The 15,218-nt window shown below is 39.6% G+C and overlaps 1 protein-coding gene across 2 annotated transcripts; it reads left to right on the forward strand.

Annotated features, from left to right (window-relative positions):
- The first annotated feature begins 1,940 nt into the window (after window positions 1–1,940).
- LOC148362600 (protein regulator of cytokinesis 1-like) lies at window positions 1,941–15,093 on the forward strand. 2 transcript variants are annotated; one of them, XM_088340058.1, is made up of 14 exons: window positions 1,941–2,097; window positions 4,833–4,965; window positions 5,048–5,170; window positions 7,153–7,386; window positions 7,450–7,620; window positions 9,513–9,662; window positions 9,745–9,892; window positions 10,559–10,695; window positions 12,283–12,378; window positions 12,455–12,601; window positions 12,677–12,787; window positions 12,863–12,961; window positions 13,038–13,190; window positions 14,726–15,093. In XM_088340058.1, the coding sequence occupies exons 1-14, from the start codon at window positions 2,087–2,089 to the stop codon at window positions 14,792–14,794; spliced, it is 1,782 nt and encodes a 593-aa protein (XP_088196184.1). In that variant the 5' UTR covers window positions 1,941–2,086; the 3' UTR covers window positions 14,795–15,093. The 2 variants fall into 2 exon arrangements, with proteins under 2 accessions (XP_088196184.1, XP_088196185.1); XM_088340059.1 differs by having other exon boundaries at window positions 13,038–13,123.
- Window positions 15,094–15,218: the final 125 nt, after the last annotated feature.

The raw sequence follows: 15,218 nt of genomic DNA on the forward strand, positions 1-15,218 counted from the left end.
TCTTTGAGCCTGCTGGTTCTGGCTCTGAGACTCTGCATTCTTTTCCCTGACGACAGCAGGTCGAAGAGGCTGTTAAAAGGGTGAGTGTGGTCACCCGCTATCAATCAATCCTGCCAATACAGCTGTTTTCTTCTGATAATAATAAAAGGAACTATGACACTGATGTTTCGTTATTGCTGTCGGAATCGACCGATAAACATAAGGTTATTTTCTAAACATTTATTTATGTCGTATTTTCATTCTTTGGCCTATAGTAAAGTGCTTTGGGAGGTCTTCATTGACTTGAAAAGCGCTGTATAAATGCAGACCATTTTACCATTTGAAAATAATCCATTCCTGCAACAACAACAAAAGACACAAAAAATGAATAGCAGCCATAATATGCAGAATTGTAACTTTTTTTCAACATTTATGAAACCTCCAATATAAAAACAAGACTTAAACACAAAATCACTTTGCTTGCAAAATGATATTTTATTACAATAACACTGATCTTATGCATTAAATTTGCAAGAACTTTAAGACGCCCTATGTTTCCGATGACACAGCGGCGCAGTGGTTAGCGCGTGTACGGCACAGTTCTAAGGTCTTGGGGACCTCCTGTGTGGGTTCAAATCCAGCTACCAGACTTCCTGTGCGGAGTTTGTATGTTCTCCCCGTGCTTGCGTGGGATTCCTCCGGGCACTCCGGTTTCCTCCCACATTCCAAAGACGTGGATTGGCCGGTCCAAATTGTCCCTAGGTGTGAATGAGCAAGCGAGTTGTCTGTGTGCCATGGAATTGGCTGGCAACCAGTTCAGCCCACTGCGCGATGATTGCTGCGATGGGCTCCAGCACCCCCACGACCCTACTGAGGATAAGCGGTGCAGCTAATAAAATGAGATTTTTTACATATATATATATTTATGTACTTTTTTTACTATATATATATATATATATATATATATATATATATATAAAACAATCGAAAATAACACGGGAGCTGCTGGAGTGGCTGCCATTCGTGACGGCGCCGGAAGAAAAGATTCAATTTGAATCATGTACAAACAAACAAACAATTGAATCATGTACAAACAAACAAACAAACTATTCATGTTTCAATAAGTGGAGTGTTAATAAAATGGGGGGAAAATAATTTCTGATACTGATATAACCAGGTAAAACTAATTTTAAGTTACCTGTCCAAATGAATGTTGTGCCATCTCACCTTTCCCACTCTCTCTCCTCTCACCTTTCCAACTCTCTCCTGCAGTTGACTTGCTGCTGCTCGCTCCTGAAACTAATACTTACCTCTTTGTGTATTGTGCAGTCCCTTCTCAATGTGGTTCCCAATAATGCTGCTGGAAATGTGAATTTCCCTTCGGGGATGAACAAAGTATCTATCTATCTATCTATCTATCTATATATATATATATCGTGCGTATTTTGTGGTACATCTTTGAATCGTGAGGCGGAAGCTTACTTCTGACGTAATCACCCCTAAGCCAATCAACACGCGTGCGTTCTGTCGTTGCAAATTTCAAATGCCAGCTGGTCCAGTGAAGGGAATTTCAGCCCTCTTGAGAGATCCGGCTTTTTTGGCTCAACTCACTATAATGAGACGGATCTTTCAGCTTCAACCCAGTTCTCCACATTTTTTTTCTCGCTTTATTTGAAATATTATTGATAATAATGAAACAATACGAACAGAACAATTTAATTTTTAAATTATAAATTATACCACAATATTAGAAAAGCCTTTATTTTTTCGATTTACATCGAGTTTTGTACTAAATTATACTTACAACTTAAAAGAAATACATTTTAAATAAACAACACGGAATCCCTGAAACGATACACCAATCCCGAAAAACGAGAGGGGGAAAGAACGTTTTGAAAGAAGCAGTCTCCTGATTGGTGGGGACCGGCTTCCGTTTCTTCATTTCAAAGAGCTGGCTCATTGACCCGTTGCGTTTTTAAACGACACATCACTTTAACGGAGAGTAGACGCCACCGAACCACGCTTTCAACGTCTGGGGCAAAATTATACGGCGAAGACATTTTTTAAAATTTTTGTTTTAGAATATTTTTTGTTGGCAGGTGACAACATGAGACTGAGGTGAGTAACTTAATTATCACTGAAGCCGTAAATGCGGCCGCAGTTGACAAAACTTTTCGAAAGCAGTTGCTTCGCGTTTATTTGACCAACGTTTTTGAAGTCGTTGGACTATGGCGTCAAAAATACATCTGCCTTTTTTGTATCACTTGTGAGTTTATAAACGTATATCTCCTCACCCACTCTGTAGTCAGAACATAATGCTTCTTTGGTTGGCAGCTGAGTTACGATAAAGATTGAACTGTCAAATAAATTAATGGTGTTGTTCTAAATGCAGGCACATCAAAGCGTTTCAGTGGATGTGTGTCATTTCAAATTTAAAACGAAACATCCGTACTAAAAACCCTCCGTCCCTCTAGTTTCTGCTCTGCGTATCCTCAGTAGGGTCGCGGGGGTGCTGGAGCCCGTCTGAGCCTACTTCGGATAGCTTGCCACTCCTTGCACATTGCTCTCTGCACTATTGTAATTACAGCGTTATTGTTACAGTGTTAATGTTACTGTGTACCTGACTTGTTAACCTGACTGCCCATATTGCACATCTGGTTAGCTACTCTTCTTGCACTATCGGCACTATGGTAAAATACTACACGTAGCCAAAATACAATACAACATTATTTATATCTGTACATTCAAGGAAACTGTGGGGGTCAGATGCATCGACATTTCGTTCTGTATACACGTGTACTAGAATGACAATAAAGTAGATCTGAATCTGAATCTGAATCTGACAGTGGGCAGGGGACACCCTGAACTGGTTGCAGGGCACACAGACAGCAAAGTCACTTGCTCATTCACACCCAAAGACAATTTGGAACATTCAACCTGAGATGCAGGTTTTTGGAATGTGGGAGGAAACCCTTGCATGCACGGGGTGAACATGGAATTGAACCCTGAACCTTTGCACCTTGGGGCTAATGGGCCAACCACTCAGTCGCCGTGCCGAAAATGTTTACATTTATAAGTCATATAGTTTTTTATCTTTCACAACTTCACAAATGCAATGATAATATATATATATATATATATATATATATTAAGAACATGTGGACCTATTTGCCTTTTTAAAACAAGATGTTGTTTCATATAAATGCACTCAAATTGCTAATTTTGCCTAAACCCCATATATTAGGCCATTTTTGCTTCAAACTATTTTGCTTAAAATGACTTAAAATAATTGTGTTACATCTTTTTGAACTGTTGTTTCAGTACGTTACGTTTTTTTTCTCCCTCTATCCCAATTTGGGTTATGTGGCTGAATGTTCAAGGGGTGGTCCCTTCTCAAGGTTTCTTTTTCCTCATGTTCAGGTTTTTGAGTTTATCCTTGCCCTCGTGTAGGTTTCAGATCAAGGGATGGTTTAATAATCTTGTTTGCAATAGTCTGTGGTCTTTGCAACCCTTTGAGTCTCCTTGTGATTAAGGGTGTCACAAATAAACTTGACGTGACTATGTGTCTTATTGCGGCACTCCTTGTGATTAAAAAAAAAACATCATTCATTAAATAAACTAAATAGATTTTGTTGATAGTTCATGTATTTGTGTCTATCACAAACACCTTTTTTTTTATATATATACTCGGCGGTAAAGAGATTTGCATTTATTTGGCTGACATATTTGATGGCCTCTTTCTGCTATGAGTACTCAAAAGCCTCGTCAAAGCTGGGCAAAAAAATGCAAACAAAATGGTGTGGTTTGGTCACCGTAGTTTGAAATCTTCCTTGTTCTTTTTAGCATTTGTTTTTGGTTGCAGTACACACACAGTGACATATGGTGGTTAGGTGGTACAGTGGAACTTCTACTTCCGGATATAATTTGTTCTGGGAGTATCTTCGTAACCTGAAAACTAAAAGTAGAGACTAATTTTAAATGTGGGTGCACTAATCCTTTCCAAGCCCCTCGAAAGTACAGTAATTTTTTGGGACAAATCATAAATGAGCATCAAAACATGACAAAAATGCATGTTAAAATTAGATTACCGCACACCTTTACTGGGTGATTTCTTTCCACAAATTCCGAGGCTTTATGGAATTTTTCTACAATGTCTTTATTTTGGGCGTATTGGTTGTTTAATGCCAGCTCGTACTGGGCTGTATTTTCGACTTTGTATTCTGAAACACCTTTGTAGTTAGAGGCATTTTTTTTCCCCGTTCAGATACTTTATAACCTGAAACGGTCCTATGTAGACATTCATTAGTAGAGGTACCACTGTAGCTCACCTAAAATTGTTGACAACCATGGAACTTGTTTGTACACGCACCAGTAGTAACATGGCGGCGCATGGATACATGCTTGCGGCTCGTTGTCCAGCTAATCTTCTATTTATTGCCGTTCTCTTGTAATAACCTACTCCTCTTGTCGGTTGAAAATAGTTTGTGTAATATAGTGTAACAATCTGTGAAGCCCTTTGAGACTCTTCGTGATTTAGGGCTATACAAATAAAAATGACTTGACTTGACTTTATTAATCACAACTTGTCTCAATTTTTTTGACTCACAAGTGTGCATTTGTAATTTTGCTCATGTTTTAGTCAACAAAATGCTATTTTGTTGTTAGACTATGGCTTGTCATGCTACTTTTTGTCATTTTACAAATCCTCTCATCGATTAATTGGCACAGCACACTAATCCTAAGTGCTTCAAGAAAAAGAACCAGCAAAGCTTGGATTCAGACAACTCTAAAACGGATGAAACAAAGGGGTGAATTGCAAAAGCCATTCACTTATTTGCTTGTTTGTCTTGCAGTGAAGTCCACGCTGCAGACTCTATTACCTACCTCAACAGAGCTCTGTCAGCTTTGCGGAATATATGGGACGAGATGGGCATTCCAGAGGATAAACGCATCGAGAGAACAAATACGGTTCACAAGCATATCAAAGTAAAATGGCAGCAATAAGCACTCTTGAGTTTCTCTCAATTGTCGCCAGCTGACTGACTCTTGTTTTTCTTGCGTGTCACAGAACTTGCTTGACCAAATGATCATGGAGGAAGAGCAACACAAGAAGCAAGTCATGAAAAACATTGATATCAACCGTGAAGAACTATGTAATCTGTGCACTGAACTTGAGATGCCACCTCTTCAGGTACATTTTTTTGAGAAATTTGATGTATGGTTTTAATATGGGGTAGTTGCGGTGGCATTCACAAACCTTTTATTAGCTAGCGCTCAGATTGGATTAAAAGTGCATTTTCATCTCTATCAAAAGTGCATATTTTATCATCATAATATGCAAAACCGTTGAATGCAATTTGATGTATTTTTAAGCATAAAAACAGCTTTAAATAATTTTTAGGCGTTCAATGTTGTGTTAAAAATGTGCCCTAAGGTGCCACAGTTAAGAAAGGACCGCATGCCACTGGACAGTCTTATCCGGGCTGTACGGTTCCTGTATGTGGTCTGCATTGCCAGGAGTAAGGTTTTTTTGTTTTTTTGTGGAAGTTGTACTTCAAGGCTGCCGTTTGTCACAGATTCTGTTCATAACCTTTATAGAAAGATTTTTTTTTTTGGCGTAGCCGTGGCATGGAAGGGGTACAGTCTGGTTGACCTCTGCATCCTATTTCTGCTTATTGCAGATCATGCGGTTCTTTTGATTTCTCAAGCCGCGATTTTCAACTCTCACTGCAGCAATTCGCAGCAGAGTGGGAGTTGCTGGAATGGTGTTCAGCCCTTACATTTCCAAGGCCCGCTTTAAAATGGTTGCCTGCTCTTTCCAGGTTGGAGATGGGATCCGGCCTTAAGTGACGGGGTTCAATAATCTCGGGGTCTTGTTCACGTGTAAGGGTAGGATGAAACTGGATCTCGACAGACTGAATGGTGCAGCACTGAGAAGCTCAATCATTCGTGAGGGACTCTGTCTAGAGTTGCTGCTCTGCCACGTTGGGCTGGCTTAGGCATCTGAAAAGGATTACTCCCTTGGAAAGTGTTCCGGGCATTTCCCAATTGAAGGAGGATCCCGGGTATGTCCCAAGACATGCTGGAGAGTCGACGTCCCCTAGGTCGAATTGGCTGCGGATGAGTGGTGTGGGCTTCCCTGCTGAGGCTGCATTCCGATAAAGAATGGATGTAGCATGCTATTTTGACAACCGGCAGTCTTTCCACAACACTGAAAATGTTTAGCTTGCTGTTGAGTTTTTCGTTCAATAAATGTAATTCTTTTGCACAATGGTTAAATTTGGAACTTTTCTAAATGACTCTTTCCGTCATTATTGGCCCAAGTCAGGGGTCTCAAACTCTATTTTAGCTTGGGGGGCCACATGGTAAGAACAAAACTCACAGGAGCCGGTGTAGTGGATTTAAAGAGAGAAAGCTGGAAAGACTTAAAGATAAAAGAAACTCAGAAAAAGAACCACAAAAGGTGAGATGGAGAACATAATGCAAAAGAGAGAGATGGGGATAGACTAGAGGAAAAATTAAGTGCAAAAGAGATATAAAATAGAATGATGGAAAAAAATGGGACAGAAAAATAGAAGATAATAAGAAATAAAGAATGAGAGCTGGATAAAGAAAAAGATAAGAGATTTAAAATGAAAGTCTGAGAGAAAAGTAGAGAAATTAATATAGCACCAGTTGCTTTGAGTGTGGTGCCTGACTTTTGTCAACATCGAGTAAACGATGACAATGCTCAGAGTTCAAAGAGCCATTATTTCTTTTTTTCTGTGCGCGTCTTTAATTTAATCTCTCTTCAGACCTGTTTGATGAAAGAGGACCAGGGCGGGTGCTGGCAAGTGATGTCATGCTTGTCCGCGCAGTGTTTTTTTTTTCAGTGTTGCATAAAAATCTTGAAAGTAAGAAAAGGCCTGCCTTTAGTAAATTTCAAACCTCAAGAAGATGAAAAATGGTTTATTTCGGCGTGTCTAAGAAATGCACGTACTTGCACAGGCATCATGAACGAGCCGACTAAGGCTGCAACAATGACTAAACAAAGGAGATGGTGGCAGAGTGTAAGTTTCAAACTGCGCACAGATCCTTTAAGGTTAGGCAACCGTTTGTGACTGCTCGTTTCTGGGGTTTGGCCATGTATTATGTCAATAGACGTCCTCACAGATAAAATTTTTGTGTGTGAAGGGAATTGATGGCTGCACAATGCTGCAACTTGAAAAGAACATCCGCACTTACTTGGAAACGATGAGAGATCGCAAGAGACAAAGAATGGACACTTTGGAGAGTCTCATCATCCAAGACCGCGACCTGTGTGACAACATGCAAACTGCCCGCTTCAACATCGACCCAAAGTCCGTCCCGACCCTGAAGCAACTGGATGACTACAGAGTACATATTGGTGCCCTCACAAAAGAAAAGGTGGTGACCATTTTCCCGTATTTCTTTTCTTTCCTCCGTTATAACTGTCTTGTATACTTCCAGGAGCGTCGTCATGATGAATTTGTCAGTTTGAGGAAGGAAATCGTGGCCTGCATGGTCGATCTAGAACGTCAGGCTGAGACTGACTTTGAAAAGGACGTAATGGATGAAGATGTGGACGTCTTCTGTCTATCTACCGACAACATCGCTGCGCTAAAACTGCTGCTCGATCAGGTGATGTATTTGTGTCACTTCAATAAGGCTTCAACTCACGACTATTTTAATAGTCAACAAGTCAGATTATTGAAATGGCTAGTCAAGTGATGATAATTATTAATTCTTCAATTTATCATATACGTGATTCAGTCATGTGGCAAATGATGATTAACAAGAAAACGGGCACGATGAAAAGTTAAACCTAAAAATGTCCCGTGTAAAACCAACTAGGCACAGTGCTCTGTCAGCGATGTGAATCTATAAATAAACCTCTGTACACCTTTTTAGGGATAGGCAAATGTATGAACAATAAAATCAAGGAAACATTTTTTTAAATTCCTGTAAAACAAGAACCAGCTCATTAGCAGCAGTAGGAAAGTAAATAAAACGGATCCCTCTGTTATCACAATTAATGAGGACTGAACCCACCGTGAAAAGTAGCGTCATACCTTCATTAAAGCCCCCAAGGGTCAAACTTATCTCAAGATGTCAGTATCGACTGAGTATATGACAGTAACAAATACCAACTATAGCTCTACAAAATAAAACCCATAACACATAATTGTGATTTAATAAATGGTCTTTATTGTCATTTAAATAAAAGTACAACAATACTCCTTTCAAAGTAACGAAAACCATGACTTCAGCCAGGTCTTTGCGATGATTGAAACCTAAGAGTCACAAATGTAGTGGTTTTGTAGCTCCAGGTCATTTGTCTCATCGGTAATGGATCTTGCATTGGTGACTGACCAGGCTTGGCAGGGTTGGCTTGTGAAAGTTGTTAACTAGCAATAGGCCAAACCTGCTGCCTTTATCGCTTTCTCTTCCGACGCCGCCTCAGCCGAATCCCGGACACGATAACAATCCACAGAGCACCCGCTGGTGATGACCATTTTTTTTGCGCTCTTCTGACTTTCCCCAGAGTCACATTTAATTGATGATTTGCTTTTTAATGAAACAAGCTGCTAAAGCAAATATACCACCATTTGTTTTGGTGAGCAGTTGTGTGTCTGCCCCAGCTGTTTGACTTACAGCATACACCAGCCTAACACAGTTGCGCTCACAGTCATGCCCAACCAATACAAACACAGAATATGCCCCATGATCGCATTTGCTGTGTGCTCTGTTCACCACAAAGAGTGATACGTTGATATGAATGATAAAGATAAAACACTTCTAAATCCACGTAGCAGGGAACCAGTGATAACCGAAGCACAAAGTAGCGAGGGGTCTCTATTATGTCCATTTTGTGAATTACATTAAGTGGTCAACAAAGCAAAGTCTGACAAAATAACTTGGATTCTCAAGTTTGATATCAAACAGTGATAACAACCAATATTTGTTCTTTATACTGCATGAATTTAATTTTAAATCGGTCTGGTGTGATGCTCAAGCTCTTTTTATTGCGCAATATTTGCATATAAAATGTGCAATGCATGTCATCAAAACCGTTAAGGCTTGAATGTAAACTGAATCTTACCCAAGTGAGGTAGACTGTTTTGTTCAACTGTCCAATGCGTTTTCTCTTTAAATGTTTATGCGGCACCCAGGTACTGCCATGATATGCAGGGTCTTTTTCGCACACTTTGCAAGCAGTCTTTTACTCTCTGCATCGAGGCTAAAATGCTCCCTAGATCTTCTAGCACATGTACTTGATGTTGACGCAATCAATTCTGTATGATGTCACTCGAGAAGGACACTATTGCGCATGAGCAACTCACAGCAGTGTTTAGAATAATGTAGAGAGACCTCACACTGTTGGAAAAACATTTCTAGCGACAATGGAATTGAGTGATAAACATTTCCATCGCTGATTTTTGTCGTCTTCGACTAATCAATGCTGCCCTACATACGTAAGGGGCTCCTCCAAGTACACTGTGCTTATGCCGGTGCATGTGACCCGCTTACAGTTGCGACAGTATAAGGTGGACAAAGAGGTACTGTGCGCGGCGCTTCGCATTAAGACCCGGGAACTGTGGGACCGGCTGCAGATCCCCCTGGAGGAGAGGGAGAACATGTCCGAGCACATGATGAAGTCCAAAAAAAGAAACATCGAAGCGGTAAGAAATGGCCGGTATTAAAAAGTGTCACAGTACAAACCGTGTCCTGTTTGTAATACTCGCTTTTTTTGGTGGGCTCTAGCTTCAGGCAGAGGTGGAACGTCTTGAACTGCTCAAACTCCAGAGTCTGAAAAGTGTCATCGAAGCCGTCCGAACGGAGATCTCGCTTTACTGGGAAACGTGCTTCTACAGCCAGGAACAGCGAGATGCTTTTCTTCCCTACCAAGAAGGTGACTTTGTTTACTTCTCAGCCATTGCGATGACCAATACAGAGGCTTTTTTTTTTTTTGCTTTACCAATTTCAATGAAATCATGAATTAATCGTTTTAATACATTTTCACAACTATTGAAAATTGTGCTTTTTGTGCTGAAATTGATCCGGAATACATGTATTTACTACATTTAGGACCCAATTAATTGCAAAATTTAGTCTTTTACGGTTTTGTTTAAAAATCAAACAAACGTACATACACATATTTAAAGTGTAAATGGTTTAAATATCAAGAACTTAAAACAGTTTTGATTCTGTAGGTAAAACTGCTTTCGCTCTAATAGCGCTTGTAAATAAATATAAGCTCGTACTTCTTGAAATGTTAGACTTGGTCAGAGATCTATTGAAATGATTGAATCAAATCAGGTTCATGTGTTTTACATTGAATTTGTAAAGAAGAAATGCAGACCTTTGAAAATTAAAAAAGCAAAACACAAAGACTCCTAGTAACTGAATCATGAATGGTGACTTCCCAGCCAAACACTGCATGATGTAGTTACAGTACGAAATTTGGCTGCTGTTGTTACCTGTAGTTTTGCATTCATTGTGTGCGGTATATGTTGAGGTATGGGTAAGAACAATATGTAGCGTTAACCAGTTCTCTTTTACACATTTGCGTAAGCAGACAACTTCACAGAAGAGCTCCTTAACTTGCACGAGGCTGAAGTCAAAACTCTGGAACGTTACTATGGGGTCCACAAAGAGCTTTTTGACGGTGTCACCAAATGGCAGGAGAACTGGGCTCTTTATTTGGAGCTTGATGTGAGTACATAGTTTTTTTTTTAATGTCAAAATTTCAGTGGTGGGTGTGTGTGCGCCCTATGGTCAAAAGTATAAATACTTTGATAAGTGTAGATACTTACAGTATCTTGTCTATTCAATGATATTAAATGGAAGGCCCAAAGAAATAAAAATCCCTCTTGCTTCCTCAATTCTACTAAACTGTCAAACTACACACGCGTCATTGTATGAAGTCGGCTTGGTTCCAAAAATATCTCTCGTTTAATACCAAAAAGTCGTTGGAAGAGTCCGTTTCAATGCTAACCTTCCATTAGCATCTACTTCAGGCGTATTCTTGCATTAGATTATGAATTTTCACTTGGAAATTCTGTGGAAAGACGTGAGCAAAGGTAAAATAATACTTATGAAAACAATTCAAATATGTATAACTGGAGTTAGCCAACCCACTCCCAATATTTTCATTGTACTGTAATCCTTATCCGCACACACCTGGGGTCTCAAACTAGCAGGCCAAGCGCAATTTACAGCCTGCGGGACCTTGGGTTGTGGCCCCATTCTTTGTATGAAATTAATGTGGGTTGAGCCCATGCACCTCAAATACGGATGCTACCTCCTTGCTAATTAGTTGGGCAGGGATCAAAATACACATTATATAATGATTTGAGATCAAATTATGTCTGCCTCAGTATATGATTGGTTAGTTATTTCCTCGTCTGACCCATTGTGGCAACTAAGTTTTGACAAGTGAGCCGATTCGTTTAAAAGTTTTTATTGCAATCCAAAGACAAAATAGTTTACTTAAATGTGAAACGTGGGGGTTCTAGAGTGTGGCAAGAGATATTATCTGCTGTTGAATTTAAGGTTAAAGGTATCGTGTGTAATATTTAGAACTCAAAACTTTTATTCAGGAAAAAAGACATTGATATAAATACTTGTCAAAAAATACCTGAACTGTGATACCAATGTTCATTTTTGTAGAAACCATAGGTCGAGGAATTTGAATTTCTTTTAAAGAGTGGAATTTATACCGAAGCTTGTCGCCATGTTTGTCTGACATCTTGTTGCTACACTGTGCTCATTTGGCTCAGTATTTCATTCGCATTAGACAATACAGTTTCATCTAGTGGTCAATTATTACACACTGGGGCTTTGATCGGACATGGCCTGTAACTGAGTGAGCTGTTCCCTTTAGCCAAGTTTAATAATATTTTTCCATTCACATTTTTAAGTCTTTATTATTTGCTGTACCCTTCTTTTTTTTCTAAGGATCTTTTATTGTGAAAGTGGTGTTGTGGCCCAACCACACTTAACTCCAGTTCCCCCCAGTAAATTGAGTTTGAGATGAGACATTTTTGCACAACATAACATTGCCTGTAATGGGCCTGAATCTGCAAGAACATTTTTTTTATTTTGTTCTTTTGAAATGTATTTCTTCAAGTGACAATTGAATATTTGAGGGTTTGAAGATGCATTTCCATTTTTCATGTAATCCCTCTGTTTTAATGACAGCAACGTATGCCACCCTCCGTATTAAAATTGGTATGGCGTAGATACAAGGATACTTTCGTAGAAATTTTGACTGGCCACCATGCCGACATGTCGTTTCAGAGAAAAGCTAACGATGCGTCGAGGTTCAACAACAGAGGTGGGAATCTTCTCAAGGAAGCTAAGCAGCGCGTTGAACTGCAGAAAAGTTTGCCCAAGGTAGTTTGGAAAGGTCAAGGCTGTTTCTTTTCCCCTCAATTTTCAAATTGAAACGTTTTGTGTTTTCTGCCGATAGCTCGAAAAGACTCTGAAGGCACAAATCGATTCTTGGGAGCAGGAGCGAGGTGAAGAGTTCCTCGTCAACGGCCAGAAGTTTTGGGATTATGTCCAGCAACAGTGGGAGCAGCACCATGCTGAGAAGGAGAAAGAGAAAATGGAGCGGGTAAAACTTGAAGAGAAATGTTTCTTTTTTTTTTTGTCATCAGCAGCTGCTGATGCGTTTTGCACTTTGAAACAGCAACTGAAGAAGAGCAAACAGATCCAGGAGGACATGTTGTACGGGACTGTGGTGAGGACACCATCCAAAAGGCGTGTGGGCGGAACCCCCACGCCGAGCAAGCAAAGAAAGGTCACTCGGACGGTTGGAGGGATTCTCTCTCATGGGGGAGCTCAAAACATGCTTTAGCTGTGGTGTTTTCCACAGGTGGGAATGTCGACCATCAGCACGCCTTGCAGCATCCTCACCCCAGGTGTGACCATGTGTCAGTCCTCCACACTCAGGCCGCCGCTGTCTGTCACCAAGGTACCGTTTGACGTCTCGCGCCGCGAGTTCAGTGCGATTTTTCGATCGACTCAAGCCATTTGCGCTCAACTCTCAGGGTGCCAGCATGAGGACCCCTGGCCAGGCAAAGAGCTCCCGTGCACTGGAGAACAAAGAAAACCTGAACACTCAAACTCCGCTCAGGTCTCAGGAAACTCAAGATTGCACCTTGACCTTTAACGCTATCGCTGGCTCCTATTCTGAATTTGCGGTAAATGCAATCCGTTTCCCGTATAACGGTATAGCGGCTGGTGGCAATGACGTGACCCCTCCATTCTACAAATAATTTAACTTTTGTTTATTATTGTTGTTTAGTTGAACTAAATTGAAATATTTCGAAAACGTATACGCATTTCCACCAACTTCTGAATAGGATGTCATCAGAAAACGTGTGAATGTTTTAGCACCATCTAGTTTTGAAACGGCTCCAAAAACCACAACAGTATTTAGACTGTTCATTTTTTAAACATAATCCTAGGTGTACTGCTAGTTATCTATTATATGTTTGGTTGCCCTACAACAGGGATGTCAAACTCATTTTCAACAAGGGGCCGATTGTAACTGGTATATAAAATAACTCATTACACATCACATGTCGTTACGCATATACAAAATACTTAAAATACTAGTCCTTTGAATTTTGATCTAAAAAAAAGAAATCCCTGTACTAAATCCCGTGCAAATAATTTGCATATAAAAATAAGAAAACGAGCAATCTGCTGGAGACTTACCAAAGATGCGCTTCAGCACGTTTGGCAGGAGCTGGATTACAGTCTTGAAGTATGCCGTGGCTTAGGGTTAGGTGCAATATTTGTGAAATCGTTTACAAAATACCCCTGCTTTTGCATTCAGTTTTAGAACAATACATCTTGTGATCTTCAACATTACGGTTGGTTGGTTGGTTGGTTGGATCCCTTAACCATTAAGGTCGTAGGGCAAGTACAACCTGGTGGTGCCTATGCCTCTCCAGGGCAACTTATACTTTATATTTAATTGGTCTTGATCGTGTACTTTCTGTGATATTTAAACCTCATGGATATAAAAAAAAACACCCTTTTGTATGATAAACTATATATAACAAAACCTTGGAGATCTGGGGGTTTCTTTCTCAATTCCACTCATTGGCATGAATATGGAAAAACTCCCACATATTGGCTCTGAGCTGCTGCAGGTATCTTGGTCAACAAGCATTGTTGGAAATGTAGTAATTGGTTCAAGCACTCTTGAGTAATTTATTTTAGACACTTTGACATTTGAAGCTCTCACGGGCCAAATGAGATTGATGTGTTAGGGCTGCCGTGATCAGCCCTACACAATTGATGGGCTGTTTAGCTATGGATGCGGGAATGAAGTTATTAAAAATATGAGAACTCAAATATTTTTGTCCTATTGACTTAAATTTTTTGATAATTCATAGTATTTTAATTTCTTAATTTGTTTTTTTCGGTACAATGTGGAATATACACAAAATTGAAATGAGTAATTCTTAAAATGATGAATTCGCTTAACTGTTTTTATGATTATTTTAAGAAAAATACAAACTTCAAGAATTGTATTTTATTAAGAATAAAAATACCTAAAATGAGCACAATCTTCTGACAATTGAGCTCATTGAGTTTTTTTTTTCTAGTGCACTTGCCACTAAATTAGTTTGTCTTATCACTAGATGGCGCTAAATTCACACTGCGCATATATAAAGATGCACCCTGAACAGCATATTGACCAAATTTTGCTTTTGTGTCTCAGAGGGAACTATCGAAGGCTTCTAAATCAAATGTGACGCCTGGAATTCTCAACTCTACCGTCACTCTGTGAGTCCCACCAAAATCCTCGCATCACTGCCATCGGTGTGGGAGCTTTCCCAAAGAATGTAAATGATTGAAAAATTTGACTTTTACGCGATCCATTTTACTCAGGCATTTGTCGTGATAATGCCATGTGGCAGGAACGTTTGTTTTGGTTCTTACTTTCCATCTTTGGTGTTTTTACACTATTCGTTTTTCTGTCACGTCTCCACTTTTTATATTTTCTGTCCTTTTTTTATTAAGCTGCAGCGATTTATCTCATAAATGCTACCCTTTTGACATTTGTTTAATAAACATTTGCACAACCCATTTATAATGTCTGAATGTTTTAATAGATAGGTTTGAAACCTGTCCTCTCAAAACGTAACTCTTGACTTCTGATTATACTAGCTACACTGTAGCACAGGGGTCGACAACCTATTTGGTACTATTAA

This window comes from Urocampus carinirostris, chromosome 7, assembly GCF_059441175.1.
Source record: "Urocampus carinirostris isolate Australia breed hairy pipefish chromosome 7, RoL_Ucar_1.0, whole genome shotgun sequence".
Classification (NCBI taxonomy): domain Eukaryota; kingdom Metazoa; phylum Chordata; class Actinopteri; order Syngnathiformes; family Syngnathidae; genus Urocampus; species Urocampus carinirostris.

Bases quoted from the DNA above. Each gene is read 5' to 3' on its own strand.
- LOC148362600 (XM_088340058.1), top strand. The intron at 12,379-12,454 runs GTAGTTTGGAAA...TTCTGCCGATAG, and splicing joins TGCAGAAAAGTTTGCCCAAG to CTCGAAAAGACTCTGAAGGC. The intron at 12,788-12,862 runs GTCACTCGGACG...TGTTTTCCACAG, and splicing joins CGCCGAGCAAGCAAAGAAAG to GTGGGAATGTCGACCATCAG.